This window comes from Hippoglossus hippoglossus, chromosome 24 (genome assembly GCF_009819705.1).
Source record: "Hippoglossus hippoglossus isolate fHipHip1 chromosome 24, fHipHip1.pri, whole genome shotgun sequence".
In the NCBI taxonomy this organism is placed as follows: Eukaryota; Metazoa; Chordata; class Actinopteri; order Pleuronectiformes; family Pleuronectidae; genus Hippoglossus; species Hippoglossus hippoglossus.
In genome coordinates this window covers 8828903-8847623 of record NC_047174.1, presented here as the reverse complement: position 1 = coordinate 8847623, position 18721 = coordinate 8828903, and the positions used below count along the sequence as shown (strand labels likewise).

The window sequence follows — 18721 nt, the reverse complement described above, 5'->3', positions numbered from 1 at the left end:
TGATTATTTTTTTCTCATCGTGTTTAATGAACTCTCTTTGACTCTATAGTTCTGTCTCTCGTGTGGACGCACAAGCAGACAAGTAATCTAACCTACTGGCGCACACATGCTCTGTCACGATAAGAGCCCATTTCCTCTTCTGGCCTGCTGGATCTGTTTGTGTGTCCTCAGTGACACTTTCAGTGACGCAGCGTTTTTTCTTCCACCCTTTAAATGGCTCTTCTTAAACAGCAGAACAGCTTAGCCTTGTTTTAAATGTGCTCTGCACCTCGAGCTAATGACAACGCCTCTCATGTGCAGGGGCTAATCATTTCCTTTTCTTTTTTTCCCCAGCCAAGCTTATGCTGTCATGCACACAGACACAGACAGACAGATAAATGAGCAGATAAATGCATATTAGCAACTGTAATTGGCTGTATATTTTTGTTGTGGTCTCATTTACAGGGTGCACGGGGGACACAGCAGCTGGGAGCATGCGTGATGTTGCCTGGCAGCTTGTTACCAAACATGAGGAGGTGAGTATGCTGAGGCACATCCAGTCTATTTTAGGTCTGCTGCACTAAACGAATGAGGTGTGACTGAAAATCACCTTGTTGTGAACACATACAAAGGCCTGTATTGGGTTTGAGTGGCCAATTACATGACAAAATATCCTCATGCATGTATCACACTGAAGTTAAGCTCCTTATAGCTGGTGAATGGTTTGTCTACTGTACTTTGTCTTAGGCATGACTGCCTCACGGGCCAATGGAGAAAAAAAGGTTTGGTCTACTTTGAACTACATGAGGGCCAGAGCACATGTCGTCCTCTAATCCCTGTGCTAAAGTCGTACTAATGACTCAGCATTTCAAATTCACAGGTGTCCAACGCCAAAACGACTGCTCACATTCTTTCCTTTCCTGTGTCTGGGTTTTCCAACAGAGAGCAGCCTTTAATGAGCCTGTCACTGAGCGTTCTCTCTGTAAAACTGACAGGGGGAGGATCACTGGGGAGGAGGGTGGACTTATGTGATGAATTGAATTATTGATGTATTGATATAGATCAGGGGCAGGGCTGGACAAGCGTTGTTGCTTCTCCCGATTGCTTTTAGGAAAACAGTTGTCAATGTATGTTTCTCATTGAAAGTCTGTTTATTATTTATTGTTTTTGGTTCTTCCTTTGTTTTTTTCTACATATATTTTTATTTTTACTTTTTTTTCTCAATAATAATAATACAAATAAAAGGCTATTTGTAGGTTAAAAGTCAAGAATAGAGGGTAAACAACAGAAAACAATTAAAAGCAATAAAACTAAATAAAGTGAAACATTCAACAGTTTACTAGAAAATACAATCATTTCTTGGAACCTTAACTATTGATTGTGTGGACTTGCGGCTGTTAAAGTTGAAATGATGTGCCCAATACAAATTTACTATCACCACACCACACAGCTGAGTCTCTGAGTGACATCTTCGAGACTTGGCCTGCGAACATAATTAAAGCTTTTAATCTCTGTTCTTGGCTAAAAGGTTCTGATGGTGTCCCAGGGGTTTGTGCGGGAGAACCCTGTGACCTCTGAATCTCATCAGATAGTTGATGAGTCATGGTTAATCTCAGCTGGCTCCTTCCCTTTGCTGCGTAACCACGACAGGCTTCAAATAAAACAGTTAAAAATCTCTCTCACGAGAGTGAGAGAGGTTGTATGTATTATTGTGGCCTTCAGTTTTGATTTGTTTACCAAGAGGCCATTAGGGACCCAATAAGTTTATCATAAAAATAATTCAACCTGCAGTGTCTGCATTTTTGCCACATGGAGGCAGAAGAAACAAGCTTCATCGCATTTCCTGCCAACTAACAAATGTTCTTATCATCCTGAATACCAAGTCCCCTGCACCGGCATGAAACTGGACACGAGACAGCTCCTCGATCAGCAGTTCAAACTGCACAATACATATGTGACCCCGTGAGACATCTGAATAATCCCAGCTGTGTCAGACCATGACTGTTTGACCTGACCTGTGAGCAGCTGACATTAGAGTGACTGACATACAGTACATACATGCAGACACACACATACACACACATGCACACAAATCTGTGCACAGCGGTAACTACAGGGTAAATGTGTTATTAATATAAAATGCGCTATACAAGTACAAATATATGAATGTTTAATGAGAGCAAATATGACTATAGGATAATATCAAATGTAACTCAAAATGCATATTTATAATTTCTCTAAATATATTTCCAAAGGAAGTCTGTTTTTATTAGCTACAGTAATTCTGGTATTATCTAAATCAAATGTGTCTGAGCAGATCTCTAATATATTTCTAAAAAACAAAGCAATTCAAAATATATCATGGTTTGGTCAATGTGTTTGGGGGGTAATTCATGCTCCTCACTCCGATATGGACGAATACATGTTGGTCTGGTCTCTTGGTTCCACTAAAAGGATTTCTAATTAGTAAAAAACTGGTTCCTGTCAGGATTTGGACGATAAAAAGGAATGATTGAGGATGTAGATGTCGACCATCATGGCCACCCCGACTGTAAATAACCTCTGCGGAGATACTGGGGGAATGCATGTCCAGGAAAGGGTCTCCAATGGACAGTTGACCCACTGATGACATTCAGTGTCAAAGGTCACCGACCTGCCTATTGACGGGTGGCGGACGTCTCCTAACAGCCACTCAGGGCTCGTGTCAGCTGGAGCTAATGAAGAGCCAACACCAAAAACATAAAAAAACTATTAAAACATTTCACATGGGCACTACTGAACAAGTGCACTGCCGAGCACGCACACACACACACACACACACACACACACACACACACACACACACACACACACAAGCGGAATTTGAAACAGATTATTTGGGGATATTTTATCTGTGCTATAAAACTGACAACTGTTTCCAATAAGTGTCTGGCTCGCTGCTCTTATGATGCTGATTGCAGCTGAGAATTATTACATTGTTAAATCCAGATTACACACAACATTGCAACATTGCATAACACCCTGTGCTACTAAAACCACCAAAGTGTCATTCACTTATCCAGGCAGAAAAAACTCAAAAACTGTGTGTGTGTGTGTGTGTTTGTGTGTGTGCTTCTTTTGAGTTTTCCGTAAGTTCAAGCACATTTATGACTTACTGTATAATGTGGACATTGAAGTAGGAATTCAAGGCCCCTTTGAATCAGGTGAGTGGTCTTAACCGGAGCTAAACTGTGGCTATTTCGAGAGGTCAGCCCAGCAGCATAATGTGGCGCTTGTTTCCCCTGGCGTCAGAGGTCTCTGAGAGAGAGAGAGAGAGAGAGAGAGAGAGAGAGAGAGAGAGAGAGAGAGAGAGAGAGAGGCAGTTACAGTAAAAACCTGTTTCTCGTGGACTTTAAATACAGCAACAACATTTTTATTACATTCAACACACACCTTCTCTGTCTGTCATCAATATTAGACTCGTCTTTTAAAAATGAAGAAACCATCTCAAACATTTGGTGAATACTCACCGAAGAAATTATGCAGAAATGTAACTCACGAAGTTCGTGAGATAAGAAGTCAAGAGAGAAGATCTTTGCCCCAAATAACACATCTCCGTACATCCACATATTGTTTTAACAATGAAAGATAGAGCCCAAGTTTAGATTTTTGTATGTGATGCTTGTGTGCCATTCTGGAATGATCTACAAAATAGGAGACCTGGATATCTCACTTTAACGTCATAAGAAAACCCTGGTCGAATATGGCACAAAACAACTGTTAATATTTTATGACCACTGAAGGCTACCTCAGGTTCTATTTCATGTTTGGAAGGGCAGGGTGAGTTGAGGGGAATTCAGCTGCAACAGGCCACTTCACCACTAGACGTCACTAAATTCTACACACTGAACCTTTAATAATGTAAAGCTACAGGAGTATTTTTAATCAAGTAGCCTATAAGGAGTTCTTCCTCCATCACTGAATTGATATGTACTGTAGACAAATATTGAGTCAAACAAGATTTGTGTGTTTGCAAGATTCGACTCCCTGTGAACTGAAGATTGTTTCACTTAAATTCTAGTTTGTTGTGGATTTGTCTCCATCCACAATATGAAATATATGGTTTTATGTCATAAATTGAAGCTAAAGGTTTTCATTGGTCCTCTCCCCTCTGCCATGGTAACCACAGTGAGCCGGAGCATGGGGGGGGGGGGGGGGGTGGTGTGGGCGGAGCGACGGTCGGAGGTCCAGGTGGTCGAGTCTGCGTAAAAACGCACCAAACATTCACCAAACTCCTGCGAAACCAGCAGCGAGCGTCACTCAAAAAGCAAAGAAAAGCTGCTGGAGCCTCGATGGAAGAATAATCTGTGTTTCCAGAGGAAAAACCTGCGGGATTTGCTGCTGGAGAAATAATCTAATAACGAGCGGAGCGCTGCGAAGAAAAACGGGACGAAACGGGACCAAAGTGTTCGACAGGCTGAACTTTAGACTTTGTTTTTTTTTACAAATCAATTTATTTTCCTAAGACCAAGACGGCGTGTTCCAGTGGAGATATGTTCAAGAAAAGCAAGAGTAAAGTGCTGGTGGATTATGCGTCAGAGGAAGACGACATGTCCTGGCACTATCATCACTCCTACAAGGTAACAATGACACGGATGGAGGGGAAGCTGTTCACTAACAACCGCAGTTACATGTGTTTAAATAAGGCTTGATAACGATGGTGAAATGCTGATGTGTAACTCTGATGAATTAGATTATAGTTAGATTATTCTACCTGCTCAGCCCATGCTTTGTTTCAGTGTGTTTCCTCCCAAGACAAGTGTCAGGATGTCCAAAACAGGCTGAGGGGTTTAGCAGTGAAGTTGAGTGGAAAGAAAAAAGTATTTTGGACCCATAAACAAACTATAAATTAAAGGATAAAGTATAACAAATGACTAAAGCATGATAAATGAGACACACAACCAGTCATTTTGAAATCATTCTTCTGATTTTTTAAAAAGATATTTTCCTATGGAAGTTGCTTAACTTCTAAAAAAAAAAAAAAAAGTTTCAAAATACACCTCATGCTGTTAAACTGAGAATGTGGAGCAGCAGGAGGAGAAAGAGGAGGTCAAACTCATGTCACGTCAGCTGAGGAGGAAAGTGAGGAGAGGTTAAAGGAGGAGAGTTAATCATTCAGAACTTCAGGGACAATGTAATTCCATAAGTGGACAAGTACAGATTACAAAACCGTAGGAATAACGCCAGAGGCAAACTTGAATCCAGTTGACTTCTTCAAATTGTCAGTCAGCACTTTTCTTTGTTGTATTTCTTCCATCAATCAATCAATCACACATACAGACTCCTATGTATGAAGCTATAATTTGATGGGTAAGCAGCAACAGTGTGTTTGTGTGTGTGTGAGGTCTCTAAGTCTCTGTATCAGCATTTGCAAGCAGCTGGGTTCTGTCAAGGTGTTGGGAAGAGGCACAGGGGAGAATCCATGATAAGAAACACACACACACGCACATGCACGCACGCACACACCAACGCACGAAGGAAGGCATCCAGCAGTCCTGACTTGTGAGAAATAGCAAGCAGACATGTTTCTTGTCGTGAAAGTCTCTTCTTTAACCCGTCGATTAGATCTCCAATATAATCTAAATGGACAAGTTTCAGGCGTTGACGTCAGACATGTGATGCGGACAAAAGGTTGTGCAGTCAAAACACAGCATCCCTGATGATGGAGTCAAAACTAACGTGTCATCCAGCCTGTGGTATCTAATCACCTTATTGTGTATGTGATAAAAGTTTTTTAAAACAACAATTCAAGGTTTTATGGGGGAAGTTAAGAGACAGTTGTTTTCATTAGGAGCATGTGGGGTAAACTTATAAAAATCAGAGGCGTACAAACTCGCCAATAAGATGCGTTACAGTGCTTGAATCTGTAAATATAATAATGCACAAATAATAATGATAAAGGTTATGAAAAAAGTATTTTAAATGTTTATTGTTAAATGTCCTATCAGTGTTACAGCATTCATTGCAATGGGGAAGTTCAGCCAGCACCGGCATTTTTCATCCGTTGTTGTGATAATGTCGACATCTGTGACCCATGGCTGGGTTTTATTGGCCGGTTCTTAATAACGTCCACCCTGGGAACCAACGCATTTGGTCCTTACCTCCGAGGAGCCGCCCTGAGATCAGTTTCCGACTCTGTTCCCAGACGTCACCAAGACTACGTGGTTGATATGAGGCTGATTCGAGGACAGAGCAGAGAAATCCTGGGAAAGTCATCAGGGAGGTCCTCCTCAGTTGCCATCGTCATAAAGCACATCCAGGGGTCAGGGGTGGGATCATAAAATGTCGTAAACACAGTGAAGAGGCAAATCTAACCCAGCGGCGATACAGGAAGAAGCCAGGATATAAAGTTATGATAACACAGTCTGGACATGCAGTCTTTTCCTTCTCCTTATTCAGATCGCATAGTTACACTGTCTGGTCTGCTTCAGGAAGAGCGGGAAGTAGACAGAGCCAGATATAGATTATCTTTGGATCAAGATCACATTGCATGAACAATGATTTAGCCCCTTTTTTAAACAGCAAATGCTCAAATGTGAGAAGCTGAACCAATGCATTTCTTTCATCGTTGCTTGAAAAGGTGCCACTTCAGAAATATGGTGGTGTTTACTCAGCAGTGATTTACAGTAAACACATTAATTGGTACATATAAAATTTCAATTATAACCAACGGCATAACTTTGGGTTGAACATTGGGGGTTAAGGTCAAAAGTCATGTTCAAATACTCAAATACATATAATATCAGAATTATTATTTCTTACCAACAAATAATAACATTGATATACATTAGTAGTAATCACTATTTATACATCGTACTTGCCAGAGCAGTTTTTCGTGCTAAATTCAATTGAGAAACCCAACAACAGTCAATATTTTATTCAGTTTGATGGTATCATTATTAGGGGGGTGTACAGGCCATTTTATTAATGGGGGGGTTGCAGCTACCCCACCCACCCTGTAATTAACCCCTAGGTTATAACATTTTATTGAGAATAGACTGGAGAGCGGTTGATTCACCTTTTTTGCTTTATTTTAAGGTGTTTTTGAATTACATTGTACATGTTAGTTAGATTAGTTAGTTCAGAATAACAGCAGTTGGGAATAAAGGGGCCTTGCTCAAAGGCACCCTGAGCACTGCTCTGTCTCTTTCTCCACCTTCAAGCATCCTGGCGGTCCAGGGACTGAACTTGCAACCTTTCCGTCACACCCACAATTTTCTCTTATCTAGAGGCCATCACTGTTACTTTGTCTGACTCTTTGACAAAGTTGTATTTTCTTAAAACACTTCAATCAAAATGTAATGTGTATCTATAGTCTTAGCAAGAAACAACAGGTCTCTCCCTTTTGCATTGTGTTTACTCAGGGTTCACAGAAAACTGTACATCAGAGACAGACAAGTATAAAGGGATAATAAAAAGGGGGGAAGGGTGGAGATCTAATACAGGTTTTGAAGTCGGTATCCCTCCTCCCTCCACAGCGCTCAAGGGCGACAGTCGGCCTTGTGTCGCAGCTTTCTCACCGCTCACCCTGTGTTGAAGTTCAATAGGCTGTAAGACGCAGCTGTGGACACGTGGGAGGTGCGAGTACCTGATTGTCCATGGCTTAAAGCAGTAACACACCTGAATACTTTGGAAACGCGACTGTTATTCCACTGACAGGCTCTGCTTTGTGAAGTGGGATCATGAGAGGACAGATTAAGGCTGAGCTCACTTCAGACGGCCTCACATCTAAATCATTAGTGGTGAGGAGAAAAAGAAGGTAAAGCTGCGGGGATCATTGACAGAGGGGGATCAGGATTACATTGAGGAAATCAAACAGATGTGAGATTTTTCTTAGAAGTTCAAATGAAATCATCATGACAAGCTGCCTTTTTAACATTGAAAATAAAAGTTTAACTATTCACTTTCTTACCAGGGTTTACCAATAAGGGAACACCTCTCTTATATCCGTATGTCAAATGTAAAACTCCAAATGAGCTGATTAGCTTGGCTTAGTACAAAAGCTGGATAATATCTCTAGGAAGTCATTGGTCCTCCTGTGAAACCACAGCCAATTGTTTTTGCCGTGACAAATGAGTTATTGTTTGTTAATGAGTAAACCATGGAAACTCTAATAGGTGTATTTGTTTTCCTTTCAATTGGTGATTCAAATCACAATTTCACGCAGCCAAGTGGGAAAAACTGCTCACGTCAGCCTCAGATATCAGATATTCTGACAATGACTTCCAAATTGAAATAACAGGAGTTTTTTCTGTCCATCACAGTCCAAACATGAGCGTTGCAGCCGTAGACTGTATTTCAAGATGGACGACGTGTCTCCACTTCCTCCCACTATTCAGGAATGAAGCCAGCGTATCATGGATATCGGTGCCGCCATCTTGCCCATTCAGAGCCAGAGTCTGCGCAGTAGCAATCACTTGAACAAACATGTGACAAGAACCACCAAAAATAACAGAAACTAATTTGTTTCTTTAGATAAAATGTCCCATCTATTAACGCAGAGGAGGTAGGATTTATGACCTATACTGCAGCCAGCCACCAGGAGGCGATTGAGATGCTTTGGCTTGACTTGTTTATTTTATTTAGTACAAATATGAAAAAGGTTTGGATCTTCTCATAAACCTCTACTAATTGACACAATCTGTCCTTGTCTTTGTCATCTTAAATATGTCCTTCTCTCTTAAATATGTAAAACGTCCTTGGGTCCCTTGAAAGTTGCTATAAAAAGTTTGTATTATTATTATTACTATTTCTATGTATGAAGTCTTTGTTTGGTGAAATATACCAGTGGTTGTGTAGAATGTGGTGTATTGAGATGCTTCTGTGAAAATAGCCTCCTACTGGTGCTTTGGTATTAAAATTCACTCTGCGTCTTTATTGCCTTGTAATCTGACTTTCTTTAGCTTTGTTTCGCCCGGACAACACAGTGCTAGAATTTACACACTTGCGGCTGCACACAGACACAGTCAGTGAGGCGAAGAGAGACAGACGGAGAGGGAAAAAATGCCCCCCCGAGGGGCGAAAGCAGAACTCTTGTTTTCTGTTGTCAGGAGCGTATTTTTCCGAAACACTACACTCTCTCCCCTGAACCCCCCCCCCCCTCCGCTTTCAGCTTTCCCCTCTGTTCCAAGTCTTTAATGCTTTTACGCTCTTAACAGTAGTCAGCAATCGGCATGTGTGTGAGTGTGTGTCTTTGATCAGCTCAGGTGGCGGAGACCCAGTAGACTTCGCTCAGACATGTCCATCCACCACTTCTCCTCCTCTCTCTCTCGCTCCCTCTCCCTCTCTCCCTCTCTCCCTCTCTTTCTCTCTCTCTCTCATGGAGTCGTAAGATGTCAGAAGTCATAGCAGCTTTGATCATTTTACAGGAATTCTGGCTCCACTTCAGTAATCTCAGGCTCAGCTGCACGTCTGATGACTTGTTGCTGCCCTTTTCTTATGATTTACAGTTTTTTTTATACCTCGTGGGGCAAGTCCAAATCCAGTCAGACGTGTTCAGAGGCATACCGCAGGGCTGCAAATACAGTAAACACTAGTCAAAAGCGTTTTGAAGATTAAAAACACTGGCAATAAATGTTGGCTGTCAACTGTATCATATTTATGGCACCACCGTGGACTTCCAGGGTTTAGTATAAAACGGACGGATATAGATGTTCAGGTAGAATATGATGAGTTTCATGATAACACTCACAAAATAAACAGGTTTCTGTTAATCCTCTGTGGTCATAATGTGCTAAATCCAAAGAGGAGAAACAATGACTGTGCCCCAAGATTGTGAACTTAACCTTTGAGAGGACATCAAAGTGACAATGATCATCAAAGGTTTTCCTGGTTTACAGGAATAATTCAAATAGGTTATTAGACTAAGATTATCAATTTGGTTCATGTTTATTAAAACAATACTCGGTACTTTAAAGTAACTGTTGAATATTTACCTGTGTGTCATTTCCGCCAAGGATGTTTTTGTCTGCATTTCTTTGTTTTGTAGTTTGCAGGATTATGTAAAAACCACAGGATGGATTACCATGAAACTTGGTGAAAAAAAGAAGAATCAGGGGATAGTTGATCTTAATGAAAAAAACTGTCATGTTTAGGAGACTGATATTTATGTCTGTGTGTGCAATTTGGTGCAGATTCAAATAAAATCCCCATCTGGTGAATTTAAATGTGGTTTCATAAGGGGGCTGTTGGGCCTTGGAGGAGGTATCCTCTTATTCTAGTTGCTTATTAATTTAGTTTTGATAACTTTTTTCCATTTATTGCTTAGATTTTCTGCATTATTTTTATATTTGCTTATGTTTGGGCAACAACAGGTGTCACTTCACGCTGCCACCTTATTTCTGTTCATGTATTTTAATGCATAACTGTGTTGGAAGGAATAAACTAAAGTCTTTAATAAAAAATATGGAAGTTGTTCATGTCTCTGAATACTGGCTGGTTAAATAACAGTATTTGATTCTGTCTCTCTTAAAAAGACTATGAAAGACCTTGAGCTGTCTTCCCACCAAAAAAAAATTACATGGTGCTTAACATAGAAAAGTAAAAGTTTATGAAATTTTAAAACTGATATTATACAAAGGATATATGAAAAATGGGGGGGGAAAAGCCTGGGGACTGAAGCACAATGGAACCAAAATAACTCAGCTTTAGCTCTGTTAAGGCAAAAGGTCATTGATTTTCTTTGCTTTCTTTTGTTTAAATCTCCCCTCTGAGCTCAGTGGTTTCCTCTCGTCTCCCCATCCCTCCATCTCGCCTTCCAAACACAGTGTGTTTGTGTTACGGCTCTAAAAAGGTTTCCCTCTCTCTTACAGGAAAGCCTGCACACACTCAACACTCATGCATCCCTGCTGTATAAGGTGGATGTTGTGTGTTTGTGTTGGGAGGTTGCTATTTGTGTTAACTCACTGCTGGTATTTGTCTGTGTGTGTGTGTGTGTGTGTGTGTGTGTGTGTGTGTGTGTGTGTGTGTGTGTGTGTGTGTGTGTGTGTGTGTGTGTGTGTGTGTGTGTGTGTGTGTGTGTGTGTGTGTGTGTGTGTGTGTGTGTGTGTGTGTGTGTGTGTCAGGACAAAGATATTACAGGAGAGGAAGAGGAGGAGGAAGCTGTCATTGATGTGTCCAAGGTAAAAAGCACAACTTCACAGCTATTTGGACGTCACACGGACGCAAACACACACTATCTGCATCCAAACCTATTGTGCGTTTACACTGTTTTACCTCTGACAGTGACTCCCTGTAGATACGGACCCAAACACACTCTTATCTTCCCACACATTGACTGAACACTGTCTGCACACACTCATAATCTCTCATACGGCGTCACACTCTTTTTCTTGTGTAACCCTAAAAGTTTCAGTGTTATTGAAAAACATCCATATCCTAAAACCGACCTCAGTGACACACACACACACACACACACACACACACACACACACACACACACACACACACACACACACACACACACACACACAGAGAGTCAGATGACCGGTGTTTCACAGTGTAGCTGAGGTAGACGAGTGTCAGCGGACAGCTCTGCACTGTTTATCTGTAAACACGCCAGCCGTCAGCTATCATCGTCTGCTTTATCCTGAAGCTTATCACGGAAAAAAGGTTTTGTTTGTTGTTATAGTGCGTCTCCCTTTATCCTTAAGTCCAGGTTAGGAGTGAAGATACTTTGTTTAGGCCTTCACTGGTTCTCTGTCATGTTTGGAAGGGGAGGGTGAGTTGAGGGGTGTTCAGCTGCAACACGCAACTCCACCACTAGATGTCACTAAATTCTACACGCTGATCCTTTTTAAAGCCTTCACTGGTTAAACAATCTCCCAAGTTATACGTCCCCGCCACAATGTAAGTTACCAGTTTAAAACTAGTAAACAGGGAGATCATCACTCACAAACTTGACTATGGATTTATGTATAGCTGCCCCAACATTATCCATAATTTGCTCAACTATCAACAGCTCACAGCTTGTTTGAAACTCAACACAGATGTCAAAACATGATCCACTTAGTAAGTTGTAAATAAGGCTGAAGGCCAAAGTGTGGAATAAATATCAAACACGCTTGTTCAGTGTTGTCATCATCCCTGTAAACGTTGTGTTTACGTGTGGGTGATTTTATCTGTATCTGCAGCTGCGCCCATTGTGTGAATAAGATTATGTGCTGCGTCTTTGTTCCTGAGATACAGTCTGTTAGATCTGATCTGTGCTGACATTTCTCAAATGCTGCAGTCGTGTCTGAACTCTTCTGAGCGTGTAAAGCTAAAGCTCCCTTTGTCTCTGAACTCTTGGCTGCCTTCCGACTGCATGTACACTTTCTGTAGGTGACTTAGTTCACGGGACATATTTCGCGACCTGTCCCGCCTGTGAGGACAGCGGTGGCTGGGCCAGAGAAGAGAGGGGAAGGAAATGCAGCATTCTTTCGAGGAGCTGGGCCTTTTGGACGGGAACAATCACTGTGGAAGAAAAACAAGGCTGAAAATAGCTGCTCGGACACTGTGGAAGGCTGCAACTCTTCCACTGTTTGTTTTATGCTCATATTAGGATATAGAAAGTGGAGCTGGAGTGCTTCAAGTGGAGGTTACATTTAGCTGTAAAAGGCTCATTCAATTTATAGATAAGAGGATGTTTAACCAAGCAAAACATTCTTAATATCACCTTTAAAAATATATAAGCAGATGTCCCAAAGGGGCTCCTTACTTTCTGTGCTGAGCCATAATGAGATTCGCTTCTATGCCAGTGGTCAAACTACTCGCACGGCTGTCTTTTGTTAAATGATGGATGTTTTGGAATTAAACTCTATATTCGATTTTTATTGTAACTCACTTATTTCTTCCTCTGCTGCTTGTTGAATAAAATGTATTTATTGATTTGTCAATAAGCCAAAAAGCAAATTAAATGACAAACAATTCTGATCAGTTCATTGTTAAAAGGAGAAGTCCAAAATGTTTGCAGTATATGTTTATTCCCTTTATTGCAAAGGGTTTGATGAGAAGTTGAATATGTAGCTACAAACAACAGCTTATTTTAGCGTTGATTAGTTTATTTTAGATTAGTATAAAAAGTTAGCACTATTTTTGCCAGAATGTGAAATAATTAGATCCTACCTACAACTCATCCATCCATCCAACCAATCCCAGCAGACATTGGGAGAGAGAAGGGGTACACCCTGAACAGGTCACCAGCGTATCGGAGGAAATAAACAACCATTAACACCGATGGAGAATTTCTGAGTCTCCAATTCACCTAACCCCAATCTGCATGACTTTGGACTGCTAGAAGAAGCCAAGGTACCTGGAAAAATAACCCAACTCATACAACATTTCAAAAAATGAAATGCCTCTTTAATCCGTACGCTTTCACCTCTGGGGTATGGATGGAAGAATTTGGCCCAACAGGAGCTCTATTGTTCTGCCGAGCGTGGAGATGTAGGTAAAGCCCCCCCACACAGCCAGCCTCAGTGAGCTGCTTGGTTTACCTACGTCTTGGCTGGAGAGATTACTGGGCACGGAGCAGCTTTGGCTCTAGAGGCCTGCAGGTTAATGCTGGAGTGAATGGTGAATAGGCTGGCCCTCTGTATGTGCACGCATGCGTGCACATACAAAGCTGGAATCTCCATACATGCGCGCGCGCGCGCGCGCACACACACACACACACACAGATAGACTCAATCTCTTCTGGCATCTCTGGTTCCTCCAAATACAGAAAATCTCCTCGACAGTTTACACTAAACAAGAAAAGGGGAGTGAGGACAGAGACAGAAAAAGGGTTTCGAAATAGCTGAGATGAAATTTAGAAATGTTTTTTTTCTTCTTTATGCCAATAAACTCCAAGAAACTGGCAGCGTTCTTGTCCACGGGCGAGAGGTGAGCGGAGGAGGATTTGTTTTTTCATTTTATCAGCTTAGTGTCTGTCTCCTGATGACATACCAACGATAGACCAGGCAATGTGTTTACAAATCCCTTAAATGTCACATAGTTTGGATATGAGAGGAGATCCTGAGCCCGTGTTATGTGGTGGTGACATTTAGAAGCTTGATCTCAGTCCTGGTGACACATCTTGTTGTGCCTGTTCCTGTTTGGTCTGAATGCGACGACTTTCGCGTCGCGCTATAGTTGTTTGTTCACACGCAGCGCTTTGAATTAGGCAGCTCCTCGATAGGTGAAATATAGGAACAAAAAGAAGCAGTTTAAAAGGGTGACCAGGGCCAAATGTATTCATTAGATAATGCTTCTAATACGGAGCATGTTTCGATATCGACAAGGCAAAGGCAAGTGGGAGTAAACGTGATGACCTTGACTGTTGACAATGAGAATTCTTCCCTGGCACAGAGAGAAACGAAGCCAAAAGTTTGATCGCAGAGGAGGGCGGCATGTGTGCTCGGATTAAAGCTGTACAGGCAGGGAGGAGTTCTGATGCGAGTCCGGAGGAGTTCCACGGGGAGTGGAGGGTCTCGCGCTGGAATGTGCCAAACAGCACTGACCAATCTGTGCCACTCGACCTCTTTCTGTTTTTCTCCGTCTCCGGCTCTTCATCTACTGGAGTGTTGTGCAAGTTCAAACTTCACAACGTGCACGTCACACACTGTTTTCAGAAAAGCCTCATCCCACTCATCCATTATTACTAGATTAGTTTAGTTCTGTATTCATTTATCATGCAGAAATATAGAAGAGGTCCAGTAACAGTGTAGTCTGCATGAACCTGAGCACATGAAAGCGCTGTTTTTGACGTCTACTATAAATATGAAGTTATGATGTTTTGTCCGACAGCAATAAGAACGTAGCATTTTAAATTTTCCTTAAAATATTAGTTTGACCTTTTTATGATGGCATGTATGATGCTGCTGCTGCTGCTGGTACAGGTTAGCTTAGCAGAACAAAGACTGGAAACAGGAGGGAAGAATAAGCATTGTTATATCCAACAATGGGATCTGCCTGCCTGCAAGGTAACGTCCAAACAAGAAATAGCCCAGCAGATAACCTCCATAGATAAAAGACAAAAAATGCAGCAGGTCAATAAAAACATATTTTCCACCAGTCCTCTTGTTAATTGAAGAAAGAAAGTTGAAGAAATGTATATATGGATGTATGACTTCAGATTTGAAGCAGAGCACATTGATCAACATATTTCTGCTTTTCTAAATTCCTCAAGAAGTCCTTGTCTTCGGGAGCATGAATCACTCACAAGTAGGCATCAGAGATAACAAGTCTAACACGCACCAGATGTGTTTATTCACTTGAGCTCAAACGCGCTGCTGTCTGCTGCTCTCTGTCAGGAGGACAAGGTGAAGAAGACCATGTCCAAGAAGGAGAGGAGGGAGAAGAAGATGTTCTCCTCTAAAGACGACGAGCACTTCTTGTTGACGGGAGTGAAACTGGCTGACCGCAGAGGGTGAGGTTCCCCAAACTGGATAATGTGGGATTATGATAACTATTTTTGTATTAAGTAGGCAGCTTTAATACTGCATTATGATTTATTTTTGCATTTGCGCTGGCGAGAACCAATGGCCACTGGCATTTGTGTTGTCCCTATGTCCATCCAATGGTTTAGATTTTGGAGGTCAAAGGTCAAGATCCTTATGACCTCACAAGATAACTTTTTTTTTATGGTCAAAGGTCACTGTGGCCTCACAAGGTCCCACGTGGCCTCTTGAATATAATATCTCAAGTCTGCCTTTCGGGAATTTCTTCACATTTTGACCAGTTGTGAATCGGACTCTAAGATGGACTGATTAGATTCGACTTCCTATGAGTCGAGAAAAAAAATCATACAGAATGAAAGAGCACCGGTTGACGGAGACTTTAAACCATAGGGCGATAATTCTCGTATATTGATTAAATGTTTTGTTTGTAATGTGTTAATCTCCAGTTTTCTGTCCAATGAACAGGTCGTGCATTTAGTTCATCTGTATTTTAGTATCAAACTAATTCTTTCAACAGTTCTGATGAAATGACGCTTTGTCCTACAAGGATATAAAATGTATGTCGGACTTAATTCAACTAACTCAGAGGTCAAACCACTTGTATTTGTTTATATGTATTTGCCAGCAGTAACTAACTCTCAGAGCCCTCCGTGATGTGGAACACGCATGAAGAGGAAAACCTAAATGAATCACGTCGCTGTGACAAACAACCGGAAATTCCTATATAATGGCTCGTTGTATGGGGAAAGTTCCCCTGGTGTTATGTCTGTTCTCCACCCAGTCAGTGTTATTTTTAGCTGAGATGTTCAAGGTGAACCTTTGTGCAACAGCAGCTTCACTGTTTTTCTTTCTCTGAAGGTCTCACAAGAAAATCAAAGACGATGAAAAGGATAAAGAAAAGAAGGACAAGCCGGAGAAGGGCCACTGTTTCTGGGAGAGTGTTACCATGACGATGAGGCAGATCTCGCCCACCAAGAAGCTGGAGAAGACGGAGGGCTGGGAGCCGCCTCAGCTGGAGGACTTAAACGAGACTACGACTGATGACGCCCCGGAGGACAGGAGCCCGGAAGGGGACTCGCCGTCGCCTCTACCCGAGTCTCCAGGCCTTCCGTTGGACCTGGCCTCCTGGGGGGGGCAGGGCCTGGAAGAGGACTCTTCCCGCTACGCTAACCTGTCGGACTCCAAGGATTCAACAGCGGCTGTCACGTGGACGGCTCGCGCCAAAGTCAAGCTGGCCGGCATCAGCAGGATGAGCAGAGGGATCGTGTCGGACATTGCGTGGGAGGGGTTTAAATAGTAGCCATTTAAACTTATGATACCCCTTCTGTCCTTCTTCACCTGTGTGATGAGGATGAAGACCTGAACCAAATATCTGCTTGTCTTCGTCGTCTTTAAACTTAACAGGTGCTAACTGATGTTGAGCTGCTGTACTGTAGTAAAGACCTGCGCATGAAACATGAAGTGTGACTTTGGTATTTTAGCTTTAAAGTCAATGAAGACAACGTGTTAGTTTTATCAATGGGCTTTTTTTGTGTGAAAGTTTTGAATCACTGGTATAAATTGTATAGTAAAACAAATGAAAGCCTTAAAATGCCTGACCTGTAGATATGTGATTTTAAAAAGTGATTTTCATGTCATTTTTTGTGGCTGTTTATTATTTTAGTATTAGAGAACTGATGAAGAATATGCAAACCTACTCCAGATTTTATAAAGTTAGAATGGTTCTGTTCTTTTATGTCTATGCTGTTACAGAATGTGAGGTTGAAGCCTTAACTTATGCATCAGTGTGTGTGTGTGTGTGTGTGTGTGTGTGTGTGTGTGTGTGTGTGTGTGTGTGTGTGTGTGTGTGTGTGTGTGTGTGTGTGTGTGTGTGTGTGTGTGTGTGTGTGTGTGTGTGTGTGTGTGTGTGTGGCAAAGGAAGATAAAGACAGAGGCCAGTTTCAGACATGAGCTCCATAAAATGTCCGGAAAAATTGGTTCTGTACATTTTCCGGAGTTTGCCTTTTATATATAGAACACAGCTGGAGATTGTCATCCAGAGTCAGACACAGAAAAATGCTGCGGATATCACGTTTCTGTTTCCATCGCATTGCCACTGGCAAGTTGACATCTTCGTCTGCATCTTTGTATTAGATCTGTTTTTTCTTCAGTTTTGTGTCAGTCACATTTTGCAGACATTTTACCAGGGGGCAAAAGTTCTGGAACTATTTTCCGGAGCGACCCACTCGGACATTTGCGTTCTCACACACGGGCCCTCTGGTAAGATTTCAGGAAAATGTGTCAGTGCATCATTGTTTTAGTGAATCACAGGTGACTCTGCTGTTGTTGAAACGCTGCGTTCATTTCATATCAGTTATGGTAAATATGAATTTCTTGTTAATAGCACTCACAGAAAAACACAAATATAGTGCCTCGCATCATTGAAATAAACGTTTTTATAGTTACTTTGTCAATGCATAGTATTTTGATAATCAAATGATATATCATATTAGTTATAGAATAAAATCAAAGCAACCTACACTGTGTCATAGATGGATGTTTCGTAACGAAGCTGAATACTTTCAGTCAAATGACATCATGTGTTTTTGCTGTAAATTGAAACCAGATCATCCTCCGAGCACAAACCTGTTGAGCTCATCACAAAACGCACACAGATGCAGGTGAGGCAGCCCATTTTGTTCCTGTGCTGCATCGCTTTGACCAACAGGGGGAGCTGCAGCTTGTGTGCATTATAGACGGCTGGTTCACTCTTAAATAATCTGTATATTGTGTAGGACTGAGACAATGAGGAGTAATTTCCTCTCTGCTACGGTTTAATGCTTCTTTTAACTGAATAAGAAACTTTTTACAAATCATTCTTTGCTTCGCCCTTCTTTTTTTTGGTTTAGTCTGTTTACTGAATTAGTTTGATACTGAAGTCTGCTTCAACACAGCTGTAGGTTCACTTCACTGGATTCCTGTATCCTGCATTTATTCACCTACAGGCTGGGTTATATTTTCTCAGAGCAGAATAAAGCTGCATTCTCACTGTCTGCCTCTACTTTTTCCGCACTTTGCAGCTCAGAGTAAAAACATGGCTTCACTTACTGGTGATTTAGATTTTCTAATTTTTTTTAAACTTCTTATTCACTCTTTAGGTAAATTTAAAATATAACATTACAATATATTTAACTTCTGTGTTCAATAACAATATTTCCACATTTTTATGGACGATATATCCATGAGGGCAAACAAAATCTTTATAAAGTACACACAAACATTTTCCAGCATCCCAATAGAAAAAG

The 18721-nt window shown here is 41.4% G+C and overlaps 1 protein-coding gene and 1 long non-coding RNA gene across 2 annotated transcripts; one reads left to right on the top strand and one right to left on the bottom strand.

Annotated features, from left to right (window-relative positions):
- Positions 1-18295, bottom strand: LOC117758666. Its single transcript, XR_004613340.1, has 3 exons — positions 17997-18295; positions 1976-1980; positions 1-13 (listed from the first exon to the last, which is right to left on the bottom strand). It is a non-coding gene; the product is annotated as an uncharacterized LOC117758666 (long non-coding RNA).
- Positions 4201-17290, top strand: si:ch211-225h24.2 (testis development-related protein). Its single transcript, XM_034580513.1, has 4 exons — positions 4201-4598; positions 11082-11138; positions 15291-15406; positions 16296-17290. The coding sequence occupies exons 1-4, from the start codon at positions 4512-4514 to the stop codon at positions 16732-16734; spliced, it is 699 nt and encodes a 232-aa protein (XP_034436404.1). The 5' UTR covers positions 4201-4511; the 3' UTR covers positions 16735-17290.
- Positions 18296-18721: the final 426 nt, after the last annotated feature.